The sequence below is a fragment of the Vitis vinifera genome, chromosome 17 (genome assembly GCF_030704535.1).
Source record: "Vitis vinifera cultivar Pinot Noir 40024 chromosome 17, ASM3070453v1".
Taxonomy (NCBI): domain Eukaryota; kingdom Viridiplantae; phylum Streptophyta; class Magnoliopsida; order Vitales; family Vitaceae; genus Vitis; species Vitis vinifera.
Window position 1 is genome coordinate 13,828,148 of NC_081821.1, and position 26,650 is coordinate 13,854,797.

The 26,650-nt window shown below is 33.4% G+C and overlaps 2 protein-coding genes and 1 long non-coding RNA gene across 5 annotated transcripts; 1 reads left to right on the top strand and 2 right to left on the bottom strand.

The window, feature by feature from the left end:
- Positions 1–4,613: 4,613 nt before the first annotated feature.
- On the bottom strand, positions 4,614–5,384 carry LOC104878169 (uncharacterized). The gene is made up of 3 exons (XR_785075.3): positions 5,207–5,384; positions 4,965–5,039; positions 4,614–4,862 (listed from the first exon to the last, which is right to left on the bottom strand). It is a non-coding gene; the product is annotated as an uncharacterized LOC104878169 (long non-coding RNA).
- Positions 5,385–8,022: 2,638 nt separating this feature from the next.
- LOC100249354 (uncharacterized) lies at positions 8,023–16,976 on the top strand. 2 transcript variants are annotated; one of them, XM_002271777.4, is made up of 8 exons: positions 8,023–8,748; positions 11,707–11,877; positions 12,148–12,246; positions 12,347–12,448; positions 12,574–12,678; positions 14,274–14,414; positions 14,583–14,936; positions 16,433–16,976. In XM_002271777.4, the coding sequence occupies exons 1-8, from the start codon at positions 8,284–8,286 to the stop codon at positions 16,712–16,714; spliced, it is 1,719 nt and encodes a 572-aa protein (XP_002271813.1). In that variant the 5' UTR covers positions 8,023–8,283; the 3' UTR covers positions 16,715–16,976. The 2 variants fall into 2 exon arrangements, with proteins under 2 accessions (XP_002271813.1, XP_010646337.1); XM_010648035.3 differs by lacking the exon at positions 11,707–11,877 and having other exon boundaries at positions 8,027–8,748.
- Positions 16,977–17,782: 806 nt separating this feature from the next.
- Positions 17,783–25,898, bottom strand: LOC100244192 (methyl-CpG-binding domain protein 4-like protein). Of its 2 annotated transcripts, none has more exons than XM_010648036.3 (3): positions 24,241–25,898; positions 18,413–18,609; positions 17,783–18,250 (listed from the first exon to the last, which is right to left on the bottom strand). In XM_010648036.3, the coding sequence occupies exons 1-3, from the start codon at positions 25,708–25,710 to the stop codon at positions 18,118–18,120; spliced, it is 1,800 nt and encodes a 599-aa protein (XP_010646338.1). In that variant the 5' UTR covers positions 25,711–25,898; the 3' UTR covers positions 17,783–18,117. The 2 variants fall into 2 exon arrangements, with proteins under 2 accessions (XP_010646338.1, XP_010646339.1); XM_010648037.2 differs by lacking the exon at positions 17,783–18,250 and adding an exon at positions 19,023–19,179 and having other exon boundaries at positions 18,505–18,609.
- Positions 25,899–26,650: the final 752 nt, after the last annotated feature.

The following is a 26,650-nucleotide window of genomic DNA, read 5'->3' on the forward strand; positions in this document are numbered from 1 at the left end:
GCTACTCAACATGATGAGGCAATTTACTGGACAAAGGGAATTACTTAGGCCTGCTAAGACTCGGTTTGCAACTGCTTTCATCACATTATCATGATTGCATAAACAAAAAAAAACAACTTGAGAAAGATGTTTACAAGTTCAGATTGGTTAGATAGTAAATAGGCAAAAGATCAAAAGGGGAAAACTATAGCCAACATAGTTCTAATGCCTTCATTTTGGAACACTATTGTGTTTTGCTTAAAGGTTTCGAGTCCCCTAGTTCGTGTGCTTCGATTGGTTGATGGTGAAAAAAAAACTCCTATGGGATACATCTATGAGGCCATGAATAGAGCTAAGGATAAAATTGTGAGAAGTTTTAATGGAAATGAAGAAAAGTACAAAGAAATCTTCAAAATCATTGATAAGAGGTGGGAGATTCAGCTTCATCAACCTTTGCATACAACATGGTACTTTTTGAACCCGAAATTCTTCTATGATATACCATAAATAAAGCATGATGCAAAAATTATAAGTGATTTGTATAAGTGCATCTTAAGGCTAACAAGAGACCCTGTTAAGCAAAAAAAAGTTGTGGCTGAAGTGAGTTTGTACACAAATGACCAAGGACTATTCGGGAATGAGTTAGCTGTTAGGACAAGGAAGACTAGAGCACCAGGTTAGTTATTTAGTTTTGTTTATTTAAATGATTAGATTGTATTTTTGCTAAAATAGGTGAATTGTTTCACTAAATTGTTAATATCTATACTACAATTGAATGGTGGGCTGCATATGGAGCTTTAACTCCAAATTTGTAAAGGTTTGTAATGAAAGTCCTCAACTTAACATGCAATGCATCAGGTTGTGAACGGAATTGGATCATCTTTGAAAATGAAAGTGACCAAAATAATTACAAGTAATAGTCTAATAGAGTCTTGAATGTAACTTAAAAGTTAAAACTTTAAAATATATTTATGAGGTTATGAATTTTTGCAGATTCATAGCAAGAGGAGAAATAGGTTAAATCATCAACGCTCGAATGATTTAGTATACATTAAGTATAATCGAGCCTTGAAAAGAAGATACAATGAATATAACACCATTGACCCAATTTCCTTGAAAGATATAGATGATAACAATGAATGGTTGATAGGAATAATGGAAGATGAGGATTCTCATGGAGGTGTACAAGATGATTTTTTATTTGATGATGATAATTTGACATGGGGTGATGTTGCTAGAGCTACTGGAGCTAAGGAGGCCAAGTTTGATACTAGAGCTAGAGCTAGAGCAAACTCATGCATAATACCACCAACGAAGAGGATAGCTTCAAGTTTTAGAACTTTACCTTCTCATTCACTAATAGATGAAGATGAAGATGGAGACATGATTGATTCAACAAATGAAGAAGATGGGGAAGGCTACAAATGTGACGATGGAAATGATGGTGATGATGATTTTGTTGATTGAGATGAGAAGTGATGATTGCTTGTTGTGGACAAATTTGTTATTTAAGTGTTTTTTAATGATGTTTTTGGATTGTGGACAAATTTCATGTTTTGGTTTGGAAACTTTGGATTTGGATATGTAGTAGGCTATTAGAAATATGGATTTGGATTTTTTTTTTTTTATGTTTGGAGTTCTTTATTTTTATGTTTTTTGTTGATTAAATTGAAGTTTTGGATGATATTTGATGATTTATGTGTTTAGGACAAATAAATGATTGTTAAATTTGATTATATTATATAAAAATATATATGTAAATTAGGATGCGTCTCACTTCACTAAAGTTGGCGCCTTAGTTGCGCCTTGTGCCTCAGGCTCCATGACTACTTTGTGCTTTGGTGTACCTTGAGCCTTTTAAAACTATGGGAAGTTGAGAGATTTGAGAGTTGAAAAAAAAAAGTGAGGTTTTATGGTTGTATGTGCCTTTTTAATGGAAAAAATAATTACAAGGTTGCTTACAACAGGATGTGACAAAAAAAAAAAAAAAAAGAGAAAAATGCTTAGACGTTGATTTTTTATGGAGGGAAAAAAGGGTTGGGTAATGTAGGAGAGAAATGGGTAGCACTAGTGGAGTTGGTGAAGTTGTTGTAACTCATGGGGGTAATTGTTAATGTTTCTACAAAAGTACAACATTTTTTAAAAATATTTATTAAAAAGTCATCATCCCTGAACTATTTTTAAAACTACGACAATTTATTATGTGTATGTATGTATGTATTATGTCATAGCATATATATTACAACTTATTGAAAAGTTCATACATCACCAAAAGTTCATACATCGATAATAGTCAATACATCATGAAAAGTTCATGTATCACCAAAAGTTCATACATCATTACATATTTCAAAAGTCATTCATTAAGGATGTTAGAGGATTGTCTTTGATCTTTGTTAGGACACTTACGTCAATTATGACCCTCTTGCTTGCATGCACCACACTAGACCTTTACACTAGGTTCTCTCTAATCCATCTCATTTTCCAAAGGGAGTTATGTTGCCATTAAAGTTTCCAAAGGGAGTTATTTTCCAAACAACTTTTGTACCAAGATTAGTTGCTTGAAGAACATTCATCCACTTGGGGAGAAGGTAGTAAGATGCATTATAATCACCAAACACTGTCATAATTGCTTTTCTCTTTGCTTCCCAAACTCTTCTATAGTGAACTTCATATCCATATTTATCTTTTATTATCTAATGCAATGTTGATACTGACGTAAATGAATCCTTCCTTACAACATTTTGTATCTCCTTAAAAATCAAGGTGGACCCCATTTGAGAGTGGGCTTGTGAGAGTTTAGGATATACACAAGTATGAAAACTTTTGTATTGTGTAATCTCAAACAAATGGTGAGTTTTATGTTGACATGCACGAAGTTTCCACTTACAAACTTCATCCCACCTCTTGCATCTTACTAACCATAAATGCAACTTTGATTCAAGTACAACCAAATTCAGATTGTTGTAAATGCAAATCTTTTAACATCATATTATAAGTCCAAACCATAAGCTCTTCTACAATACATCATGATCACTCCACATTCCACATTCCACTACGTGCCCTAAGTTCTCTTGAGGCATAACATTTATCACATCCCAATTCAACTAACTCAACATCAAGGAAGGGATGGCATATTCATGATCAAGGTTTGTAGACTCATTTCCTAGATGCTTCATTCTCTCAACATCATTATCTTAAACATCATGGTTTTCAAGTGCCTCATAAACATACCCTTCACTCATGACCATATCATGCACCGCATTGAAATCTATCTTCATTAAAGGTTCATCATCATCTTCACTCATTTCAAGCGCATCATCAACATCCATTATCTTTTATGAGGGAGTGGTACATCAATTGACAAGTCAATGGTGCAGCCAACATTCTCCATCTGTACTGATATGATCTCTACATACAACTCAATAGTATAAGGTGGAGGAAACTTTGTTGTTACATTAAACATTAAACTCACGTCATCAGCGTCATTTATAGGTATTGCTACAAAGTTGAAATTACCATCTCAAAGATTAATTGGATAATGATAAACCAACTTCAACTTTACTTGAGAAGAACCTTTGCACAACACCTCACATAAATGCACAACTAATTCATTGAATGTCGAGTCGTTTCTAACTAACATAGCCTTTAATGAAGGAAAATTGTAGCAAATCTCATTAGGTGCATCGATCATTTTTCCATTAATGTAACAAAACACTATGATTGAACTGTCCCTCATTATTGATCCTGAAGCTTAGAAAAATACAAGAAAGACTATTAATCTTGAATGAATAAAAAAAAATTCTAAATAAGACAAAAGAAAATTTCTAATCCTTCTACACACACTTCCTCAACTTGAAAAAACATTTTCACATGCACTCTACATTTCACTAAATAATTATTAAGACACATACTTGTTTAACTTGAAATTTTCCCTTTGTCATATTTTTTTTATTCAAAGAGTGAAAAAATAAAGATAACAAAACTGAATTCTTTAATATCAAATTTATCCTAAAAATAGCCCCACTTGCAACGCCAAGGTTTGAATTACAATTTACAAATTTAAACCCATTTATCCTATTTTTAAATAGTATAAATAAAGTTATTTCCTATAAACTTGCCCAATTTCAAGAAAGTGTGTAACTACACCTTCTCATTCCTTTCATTTACTTTCCCCTACTAGTCTTTTCTTGAAAACAATCAAATGTAACCTTAATCTACAACTTTGCTCTTTCTAGTTTTGATCATGTATTAATAAAAATCCCTCACAACTATATAAACATTAGAATCCATTAGCATAAAACCCACTCTGCATTTTTACATTGTAAATGCAAAATGGTCTCATTGTTTACTGTAAATTAAAGTTGGGAAAACATGTCCCCATTGAGAAGGATGCTAAAGGGTAGAAAAATGGAAAAAGAACAAGTGGGTTTCCTTGTTCATGTTCTTAACATTTTTAAATTTGACAAATACCCATTCAAAATTTCAAATGTTTCTAAAGCAAGAAAGATTTCAAATTCCATTTTCCCTTTGTTTTTTTTTCCCCAAGATGTACAAGTTTTGGGTTGAAAATTAAAAATCTTCAAAGCTCGTGCTACAAAATTAGGGATTTTTTTTAACAAACACTCTAATAAAAATTTTAAAAACCATACTTGCAAAAATATGAAACTTGTAATGCAAAATATTTATTTATTTTTTAATTAGCATTGTTTTAGCGCATGTTTTACCTTAATTTGATTTAAAAATAAATATTAGAAAATGAAATAAAGTTGGAAAGCAACATTTTGGAAACAAATAATTAACCTTCAGTAGTCTTTGCCAAACAAGGGATGAGATTGTTTGTGTCACCCCACCCTTATTTGCACACATTGAGGACCCTCTACCTACATAACAAGAAACCTTAAATCTGAAAATTTTTGAAGATAAATACAAGCATAGCTAAAAAAAGACAAGGAAAAAATCAAAAAGAAAATTTTCAAGCTTACCTTATTGACGATCAAAAATGGTGAAAACTTTTAGGATGATCGACGTTGAAGATGAAGGTGACTTCGGTCTCCTTTCTATGAAGAAAAAGTAGAACAAGAGGGTTAAAAACTTTTGATAGTACAACTCCCCGAGACCTAGGGTTCCTTTTAAGACATGAAAGACTTCATTCTAATCAATTCAAGGCCCTCATTGAGGATTGCAAATTCATTTTGCAAACAATTAAGGGAACACCTTCGCATACCTTGATAGAAGCCAACGCATCTGCATATTTCATAGCAAATGAAGACCAAAAGCAAAAGCCTTGTGCTTCTCCAACATCTCTTCGTGAAATGAAGTTAGAATTTGAAAGTGTAGAGCGAAAAATAGGGTTTTCAGAAAATGAAAGAAAGGAAGAAGAGAACGAGAGTTTTGAAAAGGGAAATAAGGGTTTTCTACTGATAGTGATTACATGGCACCCATATGGAAAAATGTGCCATATTTTTATCAATATTTTTCAATGTGCATTCTTTTAATTTTTTAAAAATATTACATTTAATAAAAAAAAAATTGGTAATTGTTAGGGGTACTTGTTAGGTAGCAATAGAGTATGAGATTAATTATTAGGAAACATTAGGACTTGGAAATAATAATAATAATTATCTTTAGTAAAAGTTTTAATTTAATTTAAGTAGAGAAAAGAAAAAATGGTTAAGGTAAGATTAAGAAGAAATATGAATTTTATAAAAATTTTGAAACTCATAGATTTAAATTATTAGTGTGAAGTTGAATATAATATTAGGGATAATACTAATAATAGGAAAAAAATATTCATTTAACTAAAAGGAGTAAGTTTTGGAGAAGTTTACATTAAACAAATAAGTAAATATGGAAGATTTTCAAAACAAGAATCTTACGTAAATTAGAAATTTAGAATAATAATAAGGCAAGAGCATGTTGAAGATGAAAACTCATTAATTAAATTATTATTGATTAGGAAGTTGAAAATAAAAATAAAATTCTTTTTATATGTTATTTTGAATTATGGAAAATTTTATTTCTATTTTCTTTGTTTATAAAAAATGAAAATTATGGAGATATGTTGTTTTTGTTTTGTAAGTTCGAATTAATGAAATGAAGTGTTTGACTCTACTTTTTTTAGCCCTAGTCAACGGGTTATAATTATTAACATTTTCGACCCTAGTCAATAGGTTGTTCACCTTTGGTTTCATTCACCTTAAAATGAATAAATTTGAGGTTAACAACTCATTTGTAAAGTCTCGCCTAATTGGACACCATTTATTATTCTATAACCAAAATAAAAATATTTTGAATGCAATTGTTATTTAACATGAAATTGTTTTGACTTAAATATGAAAATGTTTGGTTAAAAAGTTTTAAATGTGTTAGTATGTTTAAACTCAAAATTTTTTATGAAAATGATTATACATTATATTTTCTATTTAGAATCATAGTTGAAAATGTTTGATCCATGAAACTATATTAATAATTTTTATTGAACTTTGATTTCATTCCCTTTCGTTGACAATTTTTTAAGTATTCTCAGTTCGGACGAAGAGTGATGGATAGGTTGGGAAATTGCTTTTATTAGGATTTTGGTTTAAACTTTATTTTGGACATTGTTTAGATGTCAAAATTTAATTCTCATTTGAATTATTCGAGTTTGAAGTTATTTGGATTATTATACTTTGATTGATGTGTTAGTTTTGAAGTTGAGAATAAGGGATTATAAAATTTATTTATTTTATTAATTTGAATAAAACTTTGGTAATTAGTAACCATTCAATTACAAAATGAATATTTGCGTTGTTTCTACTTTGAGCCTTCAAGCTTATGACATGAAATGACCATCATGCCCTTAGAGTGGGTCTTGGGGTACGACAATTAGTATGTCTTGTTACTTGCTTTATGTTGATGGTAATAAAGAAAAAAAAAAAAACAAAATACATGACCATATAAAGTTTAAATATTGTATGTCTAATTGCGCAATTCGAACGAAGTGAACAATTTAAATAAATTGGAAATGCCCAATTTGAATAAGTAGAGGTGCATAATTTGTGTAGTGCACAACTTCTAAGGTAAACAACCAAGAGTCTTTAGGAAAAAATTAATGTAAATGATTAAATATAATTTTTTTATAAAATGTATATCTTATTTTTTATTTATATAATTTTTATTTTATATAAACAAATATTTAAAAATTTTAATTAAATGAAAAGTTACAATTACAATCAAATTAAAACCATAAGCAAAAAGTTAAAACTAGAATTATTAACTATGATTTTCATATGAAAATTTTAAAATTTTAAAAAATATAAACAATAAAATAACATGTCAAAATAGTTTTATTTAGTGATTTATAAAATAAATAAATATTTTATTTAGTATAAATATATAAAATCCAATATCTTGACTAAATATCTAAATTTGTTCATTATATATTTATTTTTATATTAAATTTCTCATTAGTTATTTATTATTTATTACATATTATTATTTTACATATTTTATATTTAAAATGCCCATAAATAATTAAAATAAATAAATATGAAAAGATGAAATATTAGAAAAAATGAAGTTAAAAAAAGTCGTTGGTCTGCGGGCATCTTGGATGGAGTCGGGCCAAGTACGGTCCATGTCAGAAAGTGATTATAGCAGTGGAAAACAAATTATTTGAAAGTTTGAAAGTTTCAATCCTTGGAAATTATTGGAATAATTTTCCCATTTGACCACTCCTTTGCATAAAAGTTTGAGCGAATCAGCAAAATGCTGGGGATGGTAGGGGCCCTTTCACTTTGGCAATCTCTTGGAAGATTTGTGGGATCAGAAAATGAATCATATTAATTAATTAATTAATTAATTAATAATAAATGATATGGGATTATGGTAACGAAATTCAAACTTAAAAAGTAAGACCATAAACCCTTCCCACCCAAACGTTGGAGGCGTGAAATAAGGTGAGATATCATTTTAGATATTCAATTCCAACAATTAAGATATTTGACCGATTCGCCCCCCACCTCCTTCTTCCTATTATATGGTTATGAACTTATGATACAATTTTCGTGTTAAAATTAAGGGCAACTCCGTCCACTTCTTACATTCTCCATTCAAAAATTCCCCAAATTTCGATCTCTCCGCCAAATTAAACAGCCCCCCCTGTTTCTCTTTTCTTTGTTCTCTTTCACTCCAAGGTTTCATTTTCGTGGCTTCTCCGTCAGCTCAGTCTCATTCTCTCTCTTTCTTTCTAGAAATTACTCTCCCTTGAATGGAGAATTAGAGTGTGGAAACCCTCTTTTCTGGATTCATTTCTCAGTGAATATGGCGACGTCAGCGTTCAAATCGACAACTAAGAGGTCGTCGATCGGGACGCCGTCAAGAGCCGGGACTTCCAGCTCATCAGCTCATCGCCGGTCGAGGAGTCTCAGCCGGTTCTCTCGGAAGGTTCCGGCGGCGGAGGAGGAGGATTTCGAGGAGGTTCCGGTGCCCAAGGGGAGATTTGTTAATACTGTGAGAGGATCGGGGTTCCCGGAGATCAGCCTAGATGATCTGGCGGTGGATTTCTTCGGGTCTGCCGAGAGAGGTCGGAGTTCTGAATCTTCTGTTGTTGGCCATTCCGTGACGGCAGGGTCGTCTCAGAGGCGGGGGAGGTCGGTGTCGAGGAGAGGCGCTGATGGAAATGGATGTACTTCTGAGAATTTTGGTGTTGGAAGGGCTGTTTCTGACAACAATTCGAGGAGGAGAAGGTCGGTTTCGGTGGTGCGGCAGCAGATTAGCGATTATGAGGTGAAAATCTGCAATCATTTATTGAATTCAGTTAAATCTCCATCATTTTCTACGAATAGTTGGAAATTGTTTTTCTTTGATGAGGATTTTAGCATCTTTGCATGCTTAGTCGGATGTATGATACAAATCTATTTATGCTACTTCAGAGGTAATGAAACATGAAGAGAACCCGTGTTTCAGGCTTTAACTAGTACCGTCTTCCTACCTGCGTAGAACATGAGTCGCCATTAACATAAAGGTCCTTCTTAGTTTCCCAATCTTTGAGTGTAAGCAATGGGTCTACCATCTGTCACGTACGAGTGTTGATACATAAGAGAAACATAAAAAAATAAGAATGACACTAAATAAATTTGATAACTAGTTTACGAGAACTGTTTCTTAAAAACAATTTATTTCTTGGCATTGTGAAATATTGTTTTTCGAGCTTTAAGATTATTTGTTTTAAAGTGAAATGTTTGTGAAAACTAGTATCCTCATGCATCATTTTTTGGCTACTATTGAAAAAGAGAGTAATGCTGAACTTGGATACTTCCATTTTTAATCAATACTATCAGGTGTTACATGGGCTTGCATATGCCCTGGCAACTGTAGTATTTGTGAAGTGAGTAGAGTTAAGTTATTTAAGTGAGATGTTTCACTTGCATATGGGTCAAAAGCATGGAAATAAGGGTGTGTTGTTGAACTTAGAAACCATACATGTTGTTTCATAGCTTATATATACCTTATTGATCTTTTTACACTCCTTGATATGAGTGCGCTTGGTGTGTGGGTTGTCAGTGTTCAACTGAGGGATTATTAGTTGGTAAGACTTGTAGTTTGAGTGGTTATTGGAATGTGGTTTGGATCAGTTTACCTGATGAGGTATATCTTTATATGTGTATATATATATATATGTAAAGTTTATACATACTAGAGAAAATTGAAGAACAATACATGTTTTGTTATTGAATTTGAGATGAGTTCATTGACATTTTTTTTTACAAATATAATAAAATTTCTTGCCTGGGCATCTATTGTTTTACATGCAATTTGCTTTATTCCATTTATCTGGGGTTCATTGTGTAATGTCTGTCTTCCATTCCATTCCATCCTAGTTTTGGTTGTCTTGGATTTATACACTGAAGATGAATCTCACCTATGGATAACACCGGGGTGAATAGGTGTTTTTAAAACAATTAGAGATGGTATCTCACAAATGCTCACAATTCCCCTGTTTTTCAACCTTATGAACAAACAAGTAAATCACAAGCAACAATGAATGCACCAACATTTTCCCAAACAAGTTATTCAATGCAAATGAAACAACACTCCCCAAACATGATATATATAAGACATTGCATCAACACAAACACTCATTTTCACATGCTCCTTGACATCAATCAACAAAAACTGATATATATATTGTTCTTTCAAAGCTCCAATAGCAATTATCAGCTCATGCTCCAATTAAACATTCAATATAATTCAATGAAAATAACATAAGCTAATGAAATGCTAATCAAAAGACTAGATAAAATAGAGAGACAATAACACCAATATTTTTAAATGTGGTAAACCTCAGAAGAGATAAAAAACCATGAGCCTCAAGTAATCAAATAATCCACTATGAAGAAAAAATAGTTGAGTACAAGGTTTTACCAAGCCTGGGCCCTTCTATCCTCTCCTGAACCACTTGCCTAGAGCCTTCAAGCTTTAGCTTCCGCCTTTCTTCTTTCGGAAAATACTTGGAATCCACGCTAGGCTTGGAGCTCGACCTCTTCTTGAATCCACACAAGAAGAAACTTGTGTTTTACCCCAATATGTTGAATATTAGAGCAATATGAGAGATGATGAAAAGCATAGTGAATCAACCCATTTGGAACAAAAATTTCTCACTCAAAAATGATTTTCAACTCAAACTCAATTGATTTTCTCACAAGGCGAACACTTGTAGGAAAAACTTGAAGCTCAAAATTGGGTTTTTCACTCTTACATCCATCCTCTACACTTCTAGAAAGAGGGTTTGAGTATTAGGGTTTTGAAACCCATCCAACGATTGAGATTTGTTTGGAAAATCATGACAATTCATAGTTGTGATCGATGTCTAATTGATCGGACAAGATTGAAAAAATTTGGGTTCAACATAAACCATTACCCTTTAGTTTGATTGATCAAAATGTTTTACACTCTTAAGCTTCAATTTCATTTTCCAATAAAAGGATAAAAATTTAAAACACGGTTGATCAATGTTTGCCATCATCCATCACCTCAAATGCACTTATCAACTCTAGCCATCTTCAAATATGAACAATTTGGAAAAAGCAAGTGACCAAGGGAGAATTTGAAGAGTATGAGCCTTAGCACAACGGGAATTTTGACTTGGAATTACCAATGCACAAATACACTTACATACACTTTTGGCATACATTAGCCCAATTATCGGGGGTTCACTGCATAATGTCTGTCTTCTATTCCATCCTTGCTTTGACTGTCTTGGTTTTATGAACATTTTGCATACATACCTATCAGTTGGAAGGTATTCGATCTTAGCCTTTGTTGGAATCTAGAGAATTGGAACCTTGTAATTTTCCTTTTTTTTTTTTCTCTTTGTTTTGCCTTCACCAGTTGAGGCTCCATTGGTTGGTAGGACAGTGTGGTCTATTGCATGTGTTCACCTCCAGCTTGGGCCCTTTTTAATAATGAGTTCTTTGCTAGTTTTTTTGCTTGGTATGGATCTTCTCCCAACCTTGTTGGAACCATTGGATTCCTGATTTCTACAGGCATTATTAAATAGGAAATATCAGGACATGATTTGCTACTGCTATTATGGGCATTCAATAATTTTTATGCAATATTTTAGGGTGAGATTTAATACAAATTATATTCTTGAAGCAGAAAATGAATGCATATACTACAGTTTCTTGTTTGTTTAACATGCTTTTTTCACTTGTTTTATTTATTCATTTTCTTAAATGGCAGAGCGATGTAGATCTTTCTCAAAATTATAGGAATCGTGCTAATCTGAAGAGTTTCAGTGATGGAAATGGACAAATGCCTTCATCACAGAAGCCTACAATTTCAAATCATCGTAGATTTCTGGGAAGGTCTTTGAGCCAGAAGGATCTATTAAAGTCAAATGATGGTTACTCTGTAAGATTCTTCCATCTTATATGGCTGAGAGCCTGAGAAGAATTGATCTTACTTTTGTCAATAATTTTATCTAGATGAGGATATATTGGACTGGGATTTTTAATAAGGGGAAGCTGACAGGCAGACCGGGTTGAATGGCTTAGTTGTGACTCATATGATACCTTTACTTATTTGAGATCTTCTTTTATATGTTGTTTAAAGCTTTTCTTTATCAGGTTTGGGGTTCTATAATTTATCCGAATTTAAAATAATATATTTTGGACCTTTCAGAGCCAGTCTTCTGCTGTAACCGATGATGAAGCAAGGGATGGTTGTTCCAGTAAAAATGGGATTGTGAAGACAATACGAGCTGTTTATGCACAGAAGAAGGTTGCTTTACTTGATAAAAGTAACACTTAATTATGCATTGATTGGTATCTAAGTTTTATCTTTTACATTTATTGCTTTTTTTGTTGTCTTTTGATACCAGGCCGAGCACCCAACCGGGGATGATGTGAATGGTGGGCTGTATGAGGCAATGCGTAAAGAGCTTAGACATGCTGTGGAAGAGATCAAAATGGAACTCGAACAGGTCTGTTATAACTTAGCATTCTGTACACGTGCTAAATAATGTTGTTGATTTTTGCTCTACATGTTCGAAATCTGGTTTATCCTTTGCTTGCCAAAAATTTCTGTGGTCTCTTACAAATTGTTCAGGCCATGGCAAACACAAACACAAGTGGTGATCATCTGCAATCCAATAATTCCGACGTTCTTGATGTTTCCACTGTCAGAAGAAATTATGCTACGAAATTGGAACAGGTATGCTTGGATGATGGGAAGGTTGCAATAATTTAGCATTTCTTTTGGTGGATGTTAGACATGTTTGATTGCATGAGTCAAATATTCCACTTTGTACTTGTAAATTGTTTCATCTGATGAGCTGTAATGGTTGCTGTTGAAGGGTGTTTGTTTGCATGCATCCTTTGATCACTTTTTGAAAGAAAATTAGGCTTTGTTTGGGAACTGTTTCAAAAACAGTATTAAAAAATTTGAAAACCGTTCTTTGATGTTTTGTACTACAAAAGTTCGTTTGAGAACTTAAAATGTTCTTAACATCTTCTCTATGTTTTTAAATATGTTTTAAAAATAAATTTTATTTATAATTTTTTTAATCATTCTTCATATTAGTATAATTATTTTTAAAACAACCCTTAAAAAATTAGTGAAAACAACTAAAAAATATTTTTTGAAAATACTTTGTTTTCTATTTTTAGTAATAAAAACTAAGGTTATGTTTGACAATTGTTTTCTGACTACCAAACGTGTTTCTCTATTTTTTTTTTTTTGGTTTTGAAAAACATAAACTATTTTAAAAAACATTTGCCAAACGGAGCCTTAGGGCTTGTTTGACGATTGTTTTCGAGAACAGTTTTTTGTTTTTCAGAACAAAAAAACTGAAAACATATTTGGCAACTAGAAAACTATTTTAGTTGTTTTCTCTTGTTTTTTTAGAGTTGTTTTAAAAAATAATTATACAAACATATATAATGATTAAAAATAAAACTCTAGACCTAAAAATTATTTTTGAAACATATTTAAAAATATTAAAAACAGGTTAAAAATATTTTAGGTTCCCAAACAAACTTTTATTCTACAAAACATTAGAGAATTTAAAATTGTTCTTAAAAACGATTTTTCAGAATTTTTTTAAAAAACAGTTACAAAATAAGGCCTTGGTTTTTTTTTTTTTTTTTTTAATATGTTTTAACATACATAGTGTTCCATTTTTTTCCCCCTTAAATGAAAATGGGGACCTTTATTTAGTTGTTTGGCAGAAGGTAAGAGAATGAGCAAAAATAAGAAAAAGAAAGGAAAACATTGGAAGAAACAAGGAAGAAAAGGGAAGAATGTTTTGCATGATTAACCCTCGCCCTAAAAACTTTAGATGTACTTTACTACTCGGATTCACTAATACAAGCACTATCAGTTTTTTTAGTTATCTTTTTGATTAGATGGGAAGGAACATATATTACTGAAACTCTCATGTTTGGCAGTGGGAAATATGTTCTACAGAGGCCTAAACCTCACAGCATTTATTGCTAATGGTGCCCTTAACAGGGAGAAGCATGTTACTTCTGGTTTAGTGATGATCAGGGCATTTATTACTAACGGTGCCCTTAACAGGGAGATGCATTTGAATATTTAGTGTGACTTGATATGACTGTTTAGTCACGATCAGAGAGTTACCGGCCCTTGCGCCTGAGCTCAAATTTCAAGATTGGAACTGGCCTAAAAATAATAATAAGTTTGCTAAAGTTTCCATGCAATGACTTTTTTCTTAATTGGGATCATTTCATTTTTTCCAAGAACAAAACACTGGTGATAGATTGACAATTTTGTTAATTTTTTTTCAGTCAGAGAAGCGTAAACAAGATCTATTAGCTGAAATTCTATTGGAGGAGCAACGTGGGAGAGAGCTCTCTAAGATTGTAAAAGAATTGCTTCCTGATTCTAAGGACACAGCTTCTGTAGAAAAACCATCACGAGCCAGAAAGGTATTTTCTATGTTGCATTCTACCAGAGTACATGAACTGCATTCCTATTGCCATGTCCTAGCAAATTTATTGATTACATATATTTTATGGTGGGTGGTGTTCTTAGCTGGGGGAAGTGGTGACAAACACTTCCATTGACATTACCTTTAATGTGTTCATAATTTTCAGAGAAGTAATGACAGAAATAGGATGTCTAAGCGACTGACTGAGGAGGCAGAGAAATATTTTGAGGACTTCATATCAAATGTTGAAGATACAGATATTTCGTCATTTGATGGTGAAAGGAGTGATGGAAGTTCAACTTTAAGTGGAATAACAAAACCAAGGGAACCTGAGAAGCATAGCAGGGAACCAGAAATTTTTCGAAGCCCAGCACCATCTTATTCTCTTCCTTCTGAAATGGATGGGTTGGTTCTCCCTTGGTTGCAATGGGAGACTCATAATGATAGTTCTCCCCTATCATGCAACAAGAAGACAAAGCAGCCAGTGACTCCAAAAACTCTTGTGTGGGATTCAGCTCAGGTAACTTTCCTCTGCTTTTAACTTCTCATTGAAAAAGTAAGTTCTTATATATAACTATGATATTAGCAAAGGGAACTAGCTAGATTTAAGCCTACTTTGAACAAATGTGAATCATGCATTGTTGGTTTCTTAATTACCCACATACCGTGTTTTACTGTGTTATAATTGTTAATTTTTTGTTTTTTTTTTAGGCATGGCAAATATGGTAGTAAACAATAATATTAGCTACAATTGTTTTATTTTTATTTTTTTTTATATAGATTAAAAATATAATGATTGGAGAACATTACTTTTGTATAATGTGTTATAGTGCTTTTTCTAGGACAGTATCAACTACATAATTATCAGGCCATGATTAATTTGTTAGTTTCAAGTTTTCTCCATCTCACTAGTAAATGGTGAAGAGGGATCTTCCATGATTGCTTAATTTATAGTCCTGCAAAGTATCTTTCATGATTTTTTTTATTTCTTTTTCCTTACAATTATACTTTAAGGTTTTGTTGTAGTTTTAAATTGAGATATTTGGTAAATAAGTACCTATATATTTGGCACCTCTTGCCTGAAATGATATATACTGGATTTCCTGATCTGATGATATTGATTCTGATGTGTATTATTTGGGCGGTGTGTTATGGATCTCGTTTCAGTTTATAAGAGAATCATTATATTGGACAGTACTACGAAAAGAAAATAAATATTAAGAATAATGTTTTTCTCACATTTGGTTTTTCTATGGAAAATAGTAAATAAAATCAAATATAAATACAATTAATTAAAAATTTATGTATTTTCAAATTATCTAATCTTAATATTGAGGAGTTAGAATAAATAAAATGAGTTTGAAGTGGGAATAAAAATAATTTTTTGACTTAATTTTTTTTTTCCCTTCACTTTTCCTTATATTTTTTTTCGCTTAAATTTTCTTGGAATCAAACATAGCTGTAATATACTTACCATATCCATAACATGTTGAAATTTGTAAAAGGAAGAATTTGAGGTGATAATTGAGATAGTTGTTTAGAAGGAACATAAATCTTTTTTGGCTACATTGTTAGATTACTGTGTTTTGGAAATGCATGATTCAATTTTGACTATGCTACTGGTTATGCTCCTTAGTTACATACTAACATATATTCTCACCTGAGGACCATAACAAGGTTTCCCTTCCACAAAGACTGGGTCGATATATTTCCCAAAATAAATGTATACTCCTGTGAATAGGCTATACAAATCTGTGCTACTGCCACCAAGTATTTAGCAATCTCCTCTGGTCACACTGGAATTAGCAGGAGTAGACCATTTACACATAACAGAACTCCTTTTCAGCACTTGTATGTAGAATTAAATGTTCCATTGTATGATAACTTTTCACAGAGTGTTGTTATATTGCTTGTATGTCAAGACATTATTCTAGTTATTCTGGAGTGTCGTCAACTCCATTTTTATCAATTAAATCCATTGTTTAACATTTATCTGTCATTTTAAACACATTATAGGAGGGCATGAATGCACAAGATCAAATTAACCGTTCCATCAGTAGCCATGGTAGTTGGAGCCCTGGAATTGTGGACAGCCCTTCCATTAACACAGGACACGATCTGGGGAGCAAATTTGGAGGACCTGGAAGTTCACAGGGCCAATCCTTTAGGAGATCAGGATTTGACATGGATGAGTATGAGAGTCTTAAATGCAACGAAGATCTTCTATTTGAAAGATGGAGACAACGGCAGAGAATAAATTCAGGTGGTCTCCTGCTTTGTGGCAACATTCTTCTTTAGCATTCCCTTGAGTTTACATACTCTGCGGCCTTAATTTCATCCATCTCCCGCATTTTTCTTAATCGTCCTTAGCTAAGATAGCATGCATTCTTGTACAGAGTGTCTATATAGCCAAACATTTTCCAGAATCATGATTCTCCTACCCTGGTTTAATTTATTCTCCTATTTTTCAGACACTTGAAATCCTTCACTACCATGTGACTATTTAATTTGGAAGGGTTTACAACCCTTTCTTTCCTTTTTAAATCATTTTGTTTCTTTATTTCCTTTGCCCCTTTTGCTCTTTTAGACGGTTATGCATGCTATAGATTTAACATTACAAATGTGGCTGTTGGGTGTACTAATCATTTGACCCTAGTTTGGATTACGCTATGTTTGGTACCCGAAAGTACTAAGGAAAGAAAAAAAATACTAAGGAAAATGATTTTTTTTTTTAATGTTTGGTTTCATTATGAAAAATATCAAAGAAAATCAAATATAATTAAGATTAGTTAAAAATTTATACATTTTAAAATCATTTTATCTTTATATAATTAAAGAAAATAAGTGAAATGAGTTTAAAGAAATATATAAAAATAATTTATTGACTATGAATTTATTTTTTATTTTCTTTTACTTTGCTATGTTTGGTTTCCAGAAAATTTGAAGGAAAATGCAAGGGAAAGAAAATACAAAGGAAAAGCAGAGGGAAAGAAAAAGTGAAGGAAAATAAAAAAATAGATTAAAAGTTGATAAATTATTTTTTTTGTTACTTCAAACTCATTTTATTTATTTTAACTCATCAATATAAAGATTAAATAATTTAAAAATTCATAAGTTTTTAATTAGTTTTAATCATATTTGATTTTCCTTGATATTTTTCATAGAACAACCAAATATAAAAAAATCATTTTCTTTTACATTTTTTTTCTTTCCTTAGTATTTTCCGGGAACCAAACATAACTTTCTTTTCTTTCACTTTTCCTCCTTATTTTCTTTCCCTTATATTTATTAAAATTTTTATATGGTGATAACAAGAATAGCTATTCCCTGTAATTTCATTCCAGTATGCTGCAATTGCAAATGACCTGGGAAAAAAGGCACATGCTAATATTTACAGTTAAATAAGCAAAAAATAAGCCAATATTCTTAGCCTTATGATATTTACATGTAAAATTTTTGCCTAAGGATGCAGCTTACTACATTCAGTTTAAGTAAATTTACAACCTGTGAAAAGATTAATAATCAAATGAAGCCCTCTTAAACAAAAGGAGAAAGTCACGGAAATGTTCTGTATGGATCTCGAACCTGGCACGAAAAGCCCTCTTAAACAAAAATAAGCCATTTTCCTTCCTGTTTTCTTTTCCTTAACATTCGTCATTACCAAGCACAACAAAATGATTTTCTATCCTACTTTTTTTTTCTCATTGTTTCTGAGATCCATAGGGAGTAATAACTTTATAAAGGTATTTCCAGTATTTCACCAGCATGTGGTCGTTGGGTACCACCAGGCCCCAATCTCCTGAACAGAATATTGCATATGCATCTGCTGCGTATCTGGCCAATAAAAGACGAGAAAAGTAAGCAACTTTCCATCAGACAATGACATGATCGCAGGGTCGATAAAATTCGGCACATAAAAACAAAGTCTTGTAATTGTTTTCTAGGGGTGTTAAAGTAATAAGGTAAAAAGGGAGAGGGAAAAATAGGCCAACATACTTGCCAATACCATGCAATTGGGTCACGTGTGTCCAGCTATCGTCCAAATATTCCCGAGAGAAACGTTGTATCATTGCTGCCCTCTTCTTTTGTAAACCTAGAGTCTCTATGACCTTTTCTATCATCTCGGTGGGAACATCTGTAGCAGTCTTTGCATCAGGACAGAGAGTGAAGAGATCGGAAATTACTCTACTTGCCTGTAATGAGATATCTCCATTAATATTACACCCACAAGATAAAGAAGATTTCTATCTGAATAATCTTCATGCAATTAGCAGCTAATGAAATTGAAACTTAGCTCAACCAGAGATTCAAATCTAATTAAATGAGATGTTTAATAGAAACCCATAGGAAAGAGCCCAGAGTATGTCGAAACAAATACAGCTGAAACTTGCATTTTTTTTCCTCCATTAATTCTTTTAATAGTTTGCTTGGTTATTTGAAGGAAAGAGGATATGTACTAAAAAAGGAGGCCCGGAAAACCCAGAAAGACTCCTAATTTGTTGTTAGCTGAAGTCACAGACTAGGAAGTCCTTAAAATTGCTTTCAGAACTCAGCCCGATTCCTAGAACAACATTCTAAAAATTCCCTTGAAAAAATGAAAACAAACCTCTCAATCAGCCTAGTTAGGAATCCCGACCATTGACATGTATTGACAAATAAGTTTCTGAGACTTGATGATCCTTATTGCCCTTAGGCAACGACTTAGTCCATAAGGCTTGTGCACCATAACAATTTTCCAGGGTCTGCCTTGCAACACCATTAACCTAATGCCCATGATAAATATTGGCTATCATATATATGTTGATAAATCAAGTTTAAAAAAAACAACAATAACCATGGAGTTTTGCATATAAAATTATTGCTCACAATTCATGATTTTTCAACAATCTAGTAGAAGAGAAAATTCAGTCTACCAATTCACATAAAATGTTCATGAGTTCAAAGAACTTTCCACTCACTAACAGGTAATTTCCTTCGTGAGAAAGCTGACTAAGAAAGGATCATCTCAGGTACCATTCCTGGATTAACTGTGTACCCACCCAATAATCCCAGCCAAAAGTCAAGCTCATTGTAAAACCAACCAAAACACAGAATCGGTTGATGCACCAAATCAACCTTTAAGGTTATTGAACTATGAGGAGACTTAAATTTTTTTTTGACAGGTATGATGTACTAATATAAACCAAAGAAATAATGCATCAAGGAAGACATGAAGCATATCAAGAGAAGCAAAGAAAACAACAAAAAAGAGCCAAGGAACCACCATGCTGGAATTTCCAAAAAAACAACTCCCTCTCCCTTACCAAGAACCTAACCAATCAACAAATTCAATTAGACATTATGTTATCACCTATGTAGAACCTTACCCAAAGGAGATTACCAAGGAAAAATGTTTTCAGAATTTGGATAGACTACTCATTCTCAAACTACCTTTGATTTCTCTTTTCCCAAATAGTCTGAAAAAGGATGCATAAAGGAACAACTATTGTGCTTTTTTTTGATAAAGGACCCATGCCACCCTAACAAAGTTTCTCTCACTGTGGCCAACAACACCCAAGGATCACCAAACAAAGAAAATGTCAACTACTGGAGAACCATTGCCTTGGGACAATGAAGGAAAATGCAATCAATTGACTCCTCTTCCACTTTACATAGTAAGAATCTATTAATCAGCATCACCCTCTTTTTTAAAGTTGATCTAGAATCAAAACCTTTCCCTAATAAGCTTCCCATGCAAAGAATCTTGCTTTAGATGAAACACATAAGAGTCCAAATGACTCCTGCTGGAAAAGAAGTTCAACTCCCCACTCCAAGGCAGCATAAAGAGACTTCACTAAGAAGATTTCATTCCTTGAATCTATCCACACTACCATATCCTCCTCCTTTCCGTTCACTATCTTTCCTTGTAGTCTAGCAAAAAGTTTTTCTACATTATCAAGCTCCCACGCATTAAGATTTCTAGAAAAATAGAGATGCCAATGACCCCTCTCCCTTGATTGATCCCATCAATCCACCACCTAAGCTTCTTTTGATGAGGCTATACCGCACAGAGATGGAAAAAAAAATAAAAATACAAAGGCTCCTCTCCACACCACTTATCATTCCAAAACTTCACCATCCTCCCATTTCCTTTGAAAAAAAAAAGGAAAAAAGAAATTCTACTTTAATATCTCAATCCTTCCTAATAGCTTTCATAACCCAACACCATACACACCTCTCACATCACAAGACCGCTAACACTCCTTTTCCACCCATATTTTCCACTTATAACATGTCTCCAGAAAGCTCCTCTTTCACTCCCCTGTCAAAGACACTCTTTTAGGTTGGCCTGACTCTTTTATGGGGAGGAAGCGGAACAATGTTTAAGGAGCTGCTCCTTTATGCTTTTCTTTGGATAATTTGGAAGGAGACAAATAAAAGATCATCTGAGAATGAGGAGCTCTCTAATCATAGATTGAAAGTCCTATTTCTATGTAGTTTGTTTTCTTGGTCCAAGTTGTTTATAAGTGATAGATCAATGTCCTTGTTTGATTTCATTGATTGGTTGGGTTTGGTTTGAAGGATGAAGTATTTTTTGTTTTTTGAACCTTTTTCTTAGTCTTTTTTGGCGGCCATTGTATACATCATGTGTACCTTGGTGTGCCCTTTTTTGACATTTTTCAATACAATTGCTTCTTATCTATCAAAAAGAAAAAAAAAAAAAAAGCCAATTGCCAACTCTGCTTACACAAAAGCACTTTATTAAGCAAAGAGATACTCCTTACACCCAAGCCCCCTTTTCTTTTCTTCATGCAGAAGAATGGCCATTTCACCAGATGAAGTTTTTTCTCCAAAGCCTTGCCTTCCCAAAGAAAATTTCTTTGAATCTTCTCAAGCCTCACTTTAACTTTTATCAGGATAGAAAACAAAGTCTTGAAATAGATAGGCAAACTTGCTAATGTACTCCAAATCAAAATAATCCTCCCCCTTTTTGAAATATATTGTTTTTTCCAAGACGACAACCTCTTGTAATACTGCTCTGCCACTCCAACCCAAACCACCGCTAACTTGAAAGGAGCACCTAGAAGAAGCCTCAGATATGAAGTTGGCACCTCATTTACCCTATGTCCCATTTCAAAGGCCAACTCCTTTATTGTCCACCCTCCCAACTTTAATCAGCTCACTCTTTTTAATGTTAATTTTCACACCTAAGAAGACTTCAAACCACATGGGAAATCAGATTAAATGAACCATTTGGTCTTGAGAAGCCTCACAAAAAACAAGGATATCATTTGCAAACAACAAATGAGATACCTCCTCCCCCTCACCTCCTCTCTCCCCCACCCTAAAACCTGACAAGTAACCACCATTCTTAGCTCTCTTTAGCAGAAAACTAAGGGCATCCATAAACTTAATTCTACATCTCATAGAACCTGTTTCTGATTAAAAAAAAAAATTACTTTTTTTAATAGTTTGTAAGCTACTTTGTTCGGGACAGCAAAACTTTTTACAGTCTACCTAGCTAACAACCAATGATTGTAAGCTAGCCTATTGAGAAAAACTAATAATAAGCTATCTTATCAAGGAAAACTAATATTATATGCCAATGACCTCTAATATTTGCCCAGTAAGAATATTTCACAGCATGAATACCTGCAATAAATAAAAATGATTTCTATTTCAATCTAACATTGAAAACAGTTCTTGAGATGCCACATCAAGCCACCATCCTATTAATAGTCGTTATAGAGATTCTCCTCCTCTAGGATCCTTATATCTACCTAACATATGGCTGACTAATGTTTTATAAGTAAACTATATCCTTTCTTTGACATTTTTCCAATAAAGATTTGCAGCATCCTGTTCTCAATCTCCAGTTTGGTTAAATTTCTAATGCAGCTTGGGCTAGCTCAATTGGGAAAATTTTAATTTTCTAGAGAAAACCAGTCTATTAGAGTTGGAAATAGACTAGATAATAAATCAATCTGTCCTAGACACACTAAAGTTTAATAAATGAAGAAGGAATAATCTTGCTTGTAGCTTTAGTCGAGCAATTGATCCTGAAGTGAAAGCTCAAGTACCTACACGTCAGAACAAAAGAATGCAATTCTGTCCTTGTGGGCTTTAGATTGAGCAAAACACAGATCAATTGCAGTCCCAACTTGAGCTTCTGGCTTCAAACACTGACAAAGCTAAGATTAGGCCAAATCCCAATTCAGCTCAGCACAAAGAACTTTCAGACTCAGGTCAATTTACAGGTACCAGTAGGATGCCAACAGGTAGCTCAATCATGATGAATCCCACCACATGAGATCTAGGTTCCACAGCCCACTTCAAGATCATACAAGTCACACATGTCCCAAACCAACCCTAATTGGACAGGCAGATCACCTGACCAATAGCATGTATATGTACTTTGTTATAGCCATAGAATCTGATTGCTGTCGCCTAAAGATCAGATTTACCCTAAAGCAAGAACATGGAAATTTTTATGCCCTATATCTAATACAATACATTGTTGAGACTTCCTGAGAGAGAAGGAACATTACTAGTGTAGAACTACAATTATCTCTTTCTTCTTCTCAATTCTTCTTACATATTTATTTACTTATTTAAACCCTCAACTAGCTACTGCCATAGCCCAGAAACCTAAACCAACTATTGTCACTCTTACTTATAGCCCTAATCTATACTGAACAATCCTCCTATATGAAACCCCCAAACTGACCCAATTTTCCAGTGCTTATTAACCCCAAAATTTTTCCATCACAGCTTGTGACAACAATTGCATATGTATGAAATTTTGGGTCACAATTAATGAATTCAGTGAAATTTGTAAGTCAGCATTAGAAAGTTCATTTTATAAATTCATATAAAATGGCTAACAATTCAAAGAAAACACTCTCAAGAGGTTAAAGTTCCCAGTAGGTGACTGAAAAAGGAATGATTTTGGTACCAATCTAGGATCAATTATATCTCTAAACAGCTAAGCTAAAATCCAAGGTCATTAGAAAAACAATCAGAAGTTACAATTTTCAATGCATGAATCCAGTTTTCAGCCCATGACTACGAGGACTTCATTTCATGTTCAATCCCAAAATCAGGTCACCTGCTTACGTAACACATTTTGAAATGGAAATTTGTAGATTGCACAAGTTTATTGGAGGTGACCTTCTACAATTATAAGCCACTGACCTCAAAATATCCAAGTAGACAATCAACATAAAAATAAACCTGATATTACTATGCATTAAGCGAGAAGTGAAAGAATTCATAATTTATCATAGTTGGAATACTCAACAACATTGTACCAAGAGCAAACAAAAATGTCCCCTGATTTCAGTCTAACATTGTGGACAAGTTTTGAGAAGCCACTTAACCCATTTTACCCTAAGCCAGAACATAGGGACTGTTTGGCAGGGGAAATGGAAAGGGCTGTTTTTGGAAACATTTGCATTTTGAGAAGTGTAAAGAAAGAATATGTTTGTTGTTGAACTGTTTTGAATTGTAAATGTGCTTGCAATCTCGAGAACAGGAAAAACAACATCTTAATGTTTTCTAAATATGACTCATTTTCAAGAAATGTTTTTAAACACAGTTATTGAAAATGGGTTACTGAACAAGCTTTTTCTGTATCATCATTTTCTCTCTATTATTGGAAGTTAAAAACAATTCTCATTTCCAACAGCAAACAATAAAAAAATTTTAGTGCACCTAAATCTAAATGTTGTCTGGACCAAGAGATAAGTTGTCTTCAAATTCATCAATATAACATATTCTCTGGAATATTAGAAACAAATACTTATAGTAAAAATAAAAGAAAAACAAGACGCCCAAAAAATTACCTGGAGACCAGAAGTGCAGTTAAGGAGCATGCATATGACCATGACCCTCCAAGGATCATGGTAATGATCTTCTTGAAGGAGATGGAAATGGGAGGGTGGAGGCTTCCAATTATTATCAGGACTTTTTCTTCTGTAAGCCACATTTAGCTTATTAAAAAACATAGCTCGAACCGGTTTCTTAGCATCTTCTTCATTTATGGGGAAGTATGGGGATACTACTCTAATCGGTGGTGCCCGACTCTTCTTTTTTGGCAATTTCATTTTCTCATCTTCCATAGTAACATTCTGAGCATTTGTTTTCCTCTTTCCTTCTTCTTTGAAGCTTTCTTCATTCTCATGCCCTTTCTTTGTATCTTCCTCTGAATTCCCCTCCTCCTCTTCCTTTACTGCCCTTTGACAATAGGGAGAGACTTTCTTTTGGGAATTGGAATTGGAGCTGGAAATGGGTTGCTGTACTTCCATCTTCTGATCCTCCACCCTGACATTTTGAACGTTTATTTTCTTTTTTTGTTCTTTAAAGCTTTCAACGGTATCATTTCCCTTTTTCTTCCTTTTCTTTGTCTTCCTCCTCTCAATCTTATTAGGAAAATTGCAGTGCTCCTCTGGATTTCTTTCTTGTTGCTTCACTGCCTTTTGGAAATAGGGAGAGACTAACCGTTGGGAGTTGGAATCTGAACTGGAGTTGGCAACGGAATCTGATACCGCCCTTTTCTTCTTCTCAAAATAAGGGGAAACCACAGTTGGTTTGCTGTCCACCTGGGCCTCTAAATTCATCTCCTCTTCTTCCTTTACTGCCTTTTGACAAAAGGGAGAGACTTTCCTTTCGGAACTAGAATTGGAATTGAAAACGGGCAGCTCAACTCCCATCTTTTGATCATCCATTTTAACATTTTGAACGTTTATTTTCCTTTCTTCTTTTAAGCTTTCAAATGTATCATTCCCTTTCCTCTTCCTTTTCTTCTTCTTCTTCTTCTTGTTATCAGTCTCATTAGGGAAATTGCAGTGCTCCTCTGAATACCTTTCTTCTTGCTTCACCGCCTTCTGGAAATATGGAGAGATTAACCGTTGAGAATTGGAATCTGAACCGGAGCAGGCAATGGAATCGAATACCATCCTTCTCTTCTTCTGAAAATAAGGGGAAATCCCCCTTGATTCGCTCTCCAACGGCGCCTCTGAATCCCTGTCCTCTCCTTCCTTGACTGCCTTCTGAAAATAGGGAGAGATAATCCTATTGGAATTGCATTCTAGGGTTTTCTTTTTCTGGAAATAAGGCGAAATTCCCCTGGAATTCTGACTCTGCAAATCAATCATAGGGAGATTGGACCGTGCGTTTGCTTTCTTTACAGGATGGATGGACGACAAAAACACAGCACCACCGCTCTGAGAATCATTCCCTTTCTTCTTCTTCAACCCATCATTCCTGAAAGCGAATTCCAAGAATAAATCCGAATGCCGTTCTTTTTCTTCCATTACAGCTGCTTCTACTCAAAATAAGGTGAAATCACCCTGGATTCACTCTCCTAATTACCTTGCCATCAACCTAGAAGACGAAGTGTTCGTGAAAAGGTTTAAATACCCTACCCCACCTATCAACTGCTTTCTCCAAACCCCGCCTTCACTGCATTCCCACTTCCCCCCCTCTTCCCTTTGCTCTTTTACTTTGCCTCCGCATATGAATTTTAACCCTTATTTTTGGATGATGAATATATATACACAATTAAATCCTGCTTTTAATTTTTTATTATATATTTTAATTTATTTACAGGTGGGACTGTGGAGTGATTAAAAGTCATTTAAAAGTATTTTTTTTTTAAAAGAAAATTTATTATAACAGAAATAAAAAAGAAAAAAAAGTAGAGAGGAAGAGTTATGAAAAACTACGAGGTTTGTTTTTCATTGATCCAACTCTCTTATTTACAAGAGTTGGAAAAATTAGAATTAAAAATAATATTTAATTTTTTATCGAGAATAGCAAAAGTCTTTATGGATAATTATGAGGTCATTAAGTCATTCACAACTATTCGAACATATTTATAACACTTTCTCTTGAATGACTATTACTATTGAAGAAAAATTAGGTAGACATTGTTGTTAGAACTACCAAGTCAAAAACCTTATTAATAAAACCAATGAAACAAAACCTAGACGAAGGAAAAAAAAGTATAGTATGCTCCCCTCATGATAACATGATTATGTTGTTTTTAATGGTTCAATGTTAAGATCTTTGAGTTGGTGCATTCTGATTTGATATATAAACTTTTTGAATGTTGCAGTACAACAAACTTTTGTGAATAAGCTTGCTCAATTATCACTTGATCTTATTTGTTGATCACCGATTTCACCACTCTTCTAAGGCTTGTGTGTATCGAAGAACTTTGGTAAAATATGCTTGGTTCAATTGCCTTTAATA

Excerpts from the sequence above, each read along its gene's own strand:
- LOC100244192 (XM_010648036.3), bottom strand. The coding sequence starts at position 25,710 with ATGGAAGAAAAAGAACGGCATTCGGATTTATTCTTGGAATTCGCTTTC. Across the intron at positions 18,610-24,240 it reads ACTGCACTTCTGGTCTCCAG|GCAAGTAGAGTAATTTCCGA; the intron begins GTAATTTTTTGG and ends ATCTCATTACAG. Across the intron at positions 18,251-18,412 it reads CAATTGCATGGTATTGGCAA|ATACGCAGCAGATGCATATG; the intron begins GTATGTTGGCCT and ends TTTATTGGCCAG.
- LOC100249354 (XM_002271777.4), top strand. The coding sequence starts at position 8,284 with ATGGCGACGTCAGCGTTCAAATCGACAACTAAGAGGTCGTCGATCGGG. Across the intron at positions 12,247-12,346 it reads CTGTTTATGCACAGAAGAAG|GCCGAGCACCCAACCGGGGA; the intron begins GTTGCTTTACTT and ends TTTTGATACCAG. Across the intron at positions 14,415-14,582 it reads AACCATCACGAGCCAGAAAG|AGAAGTAATGACAGAAATAG; the intron begins GTATTTTCTATG and ends CATAATTTTCAG.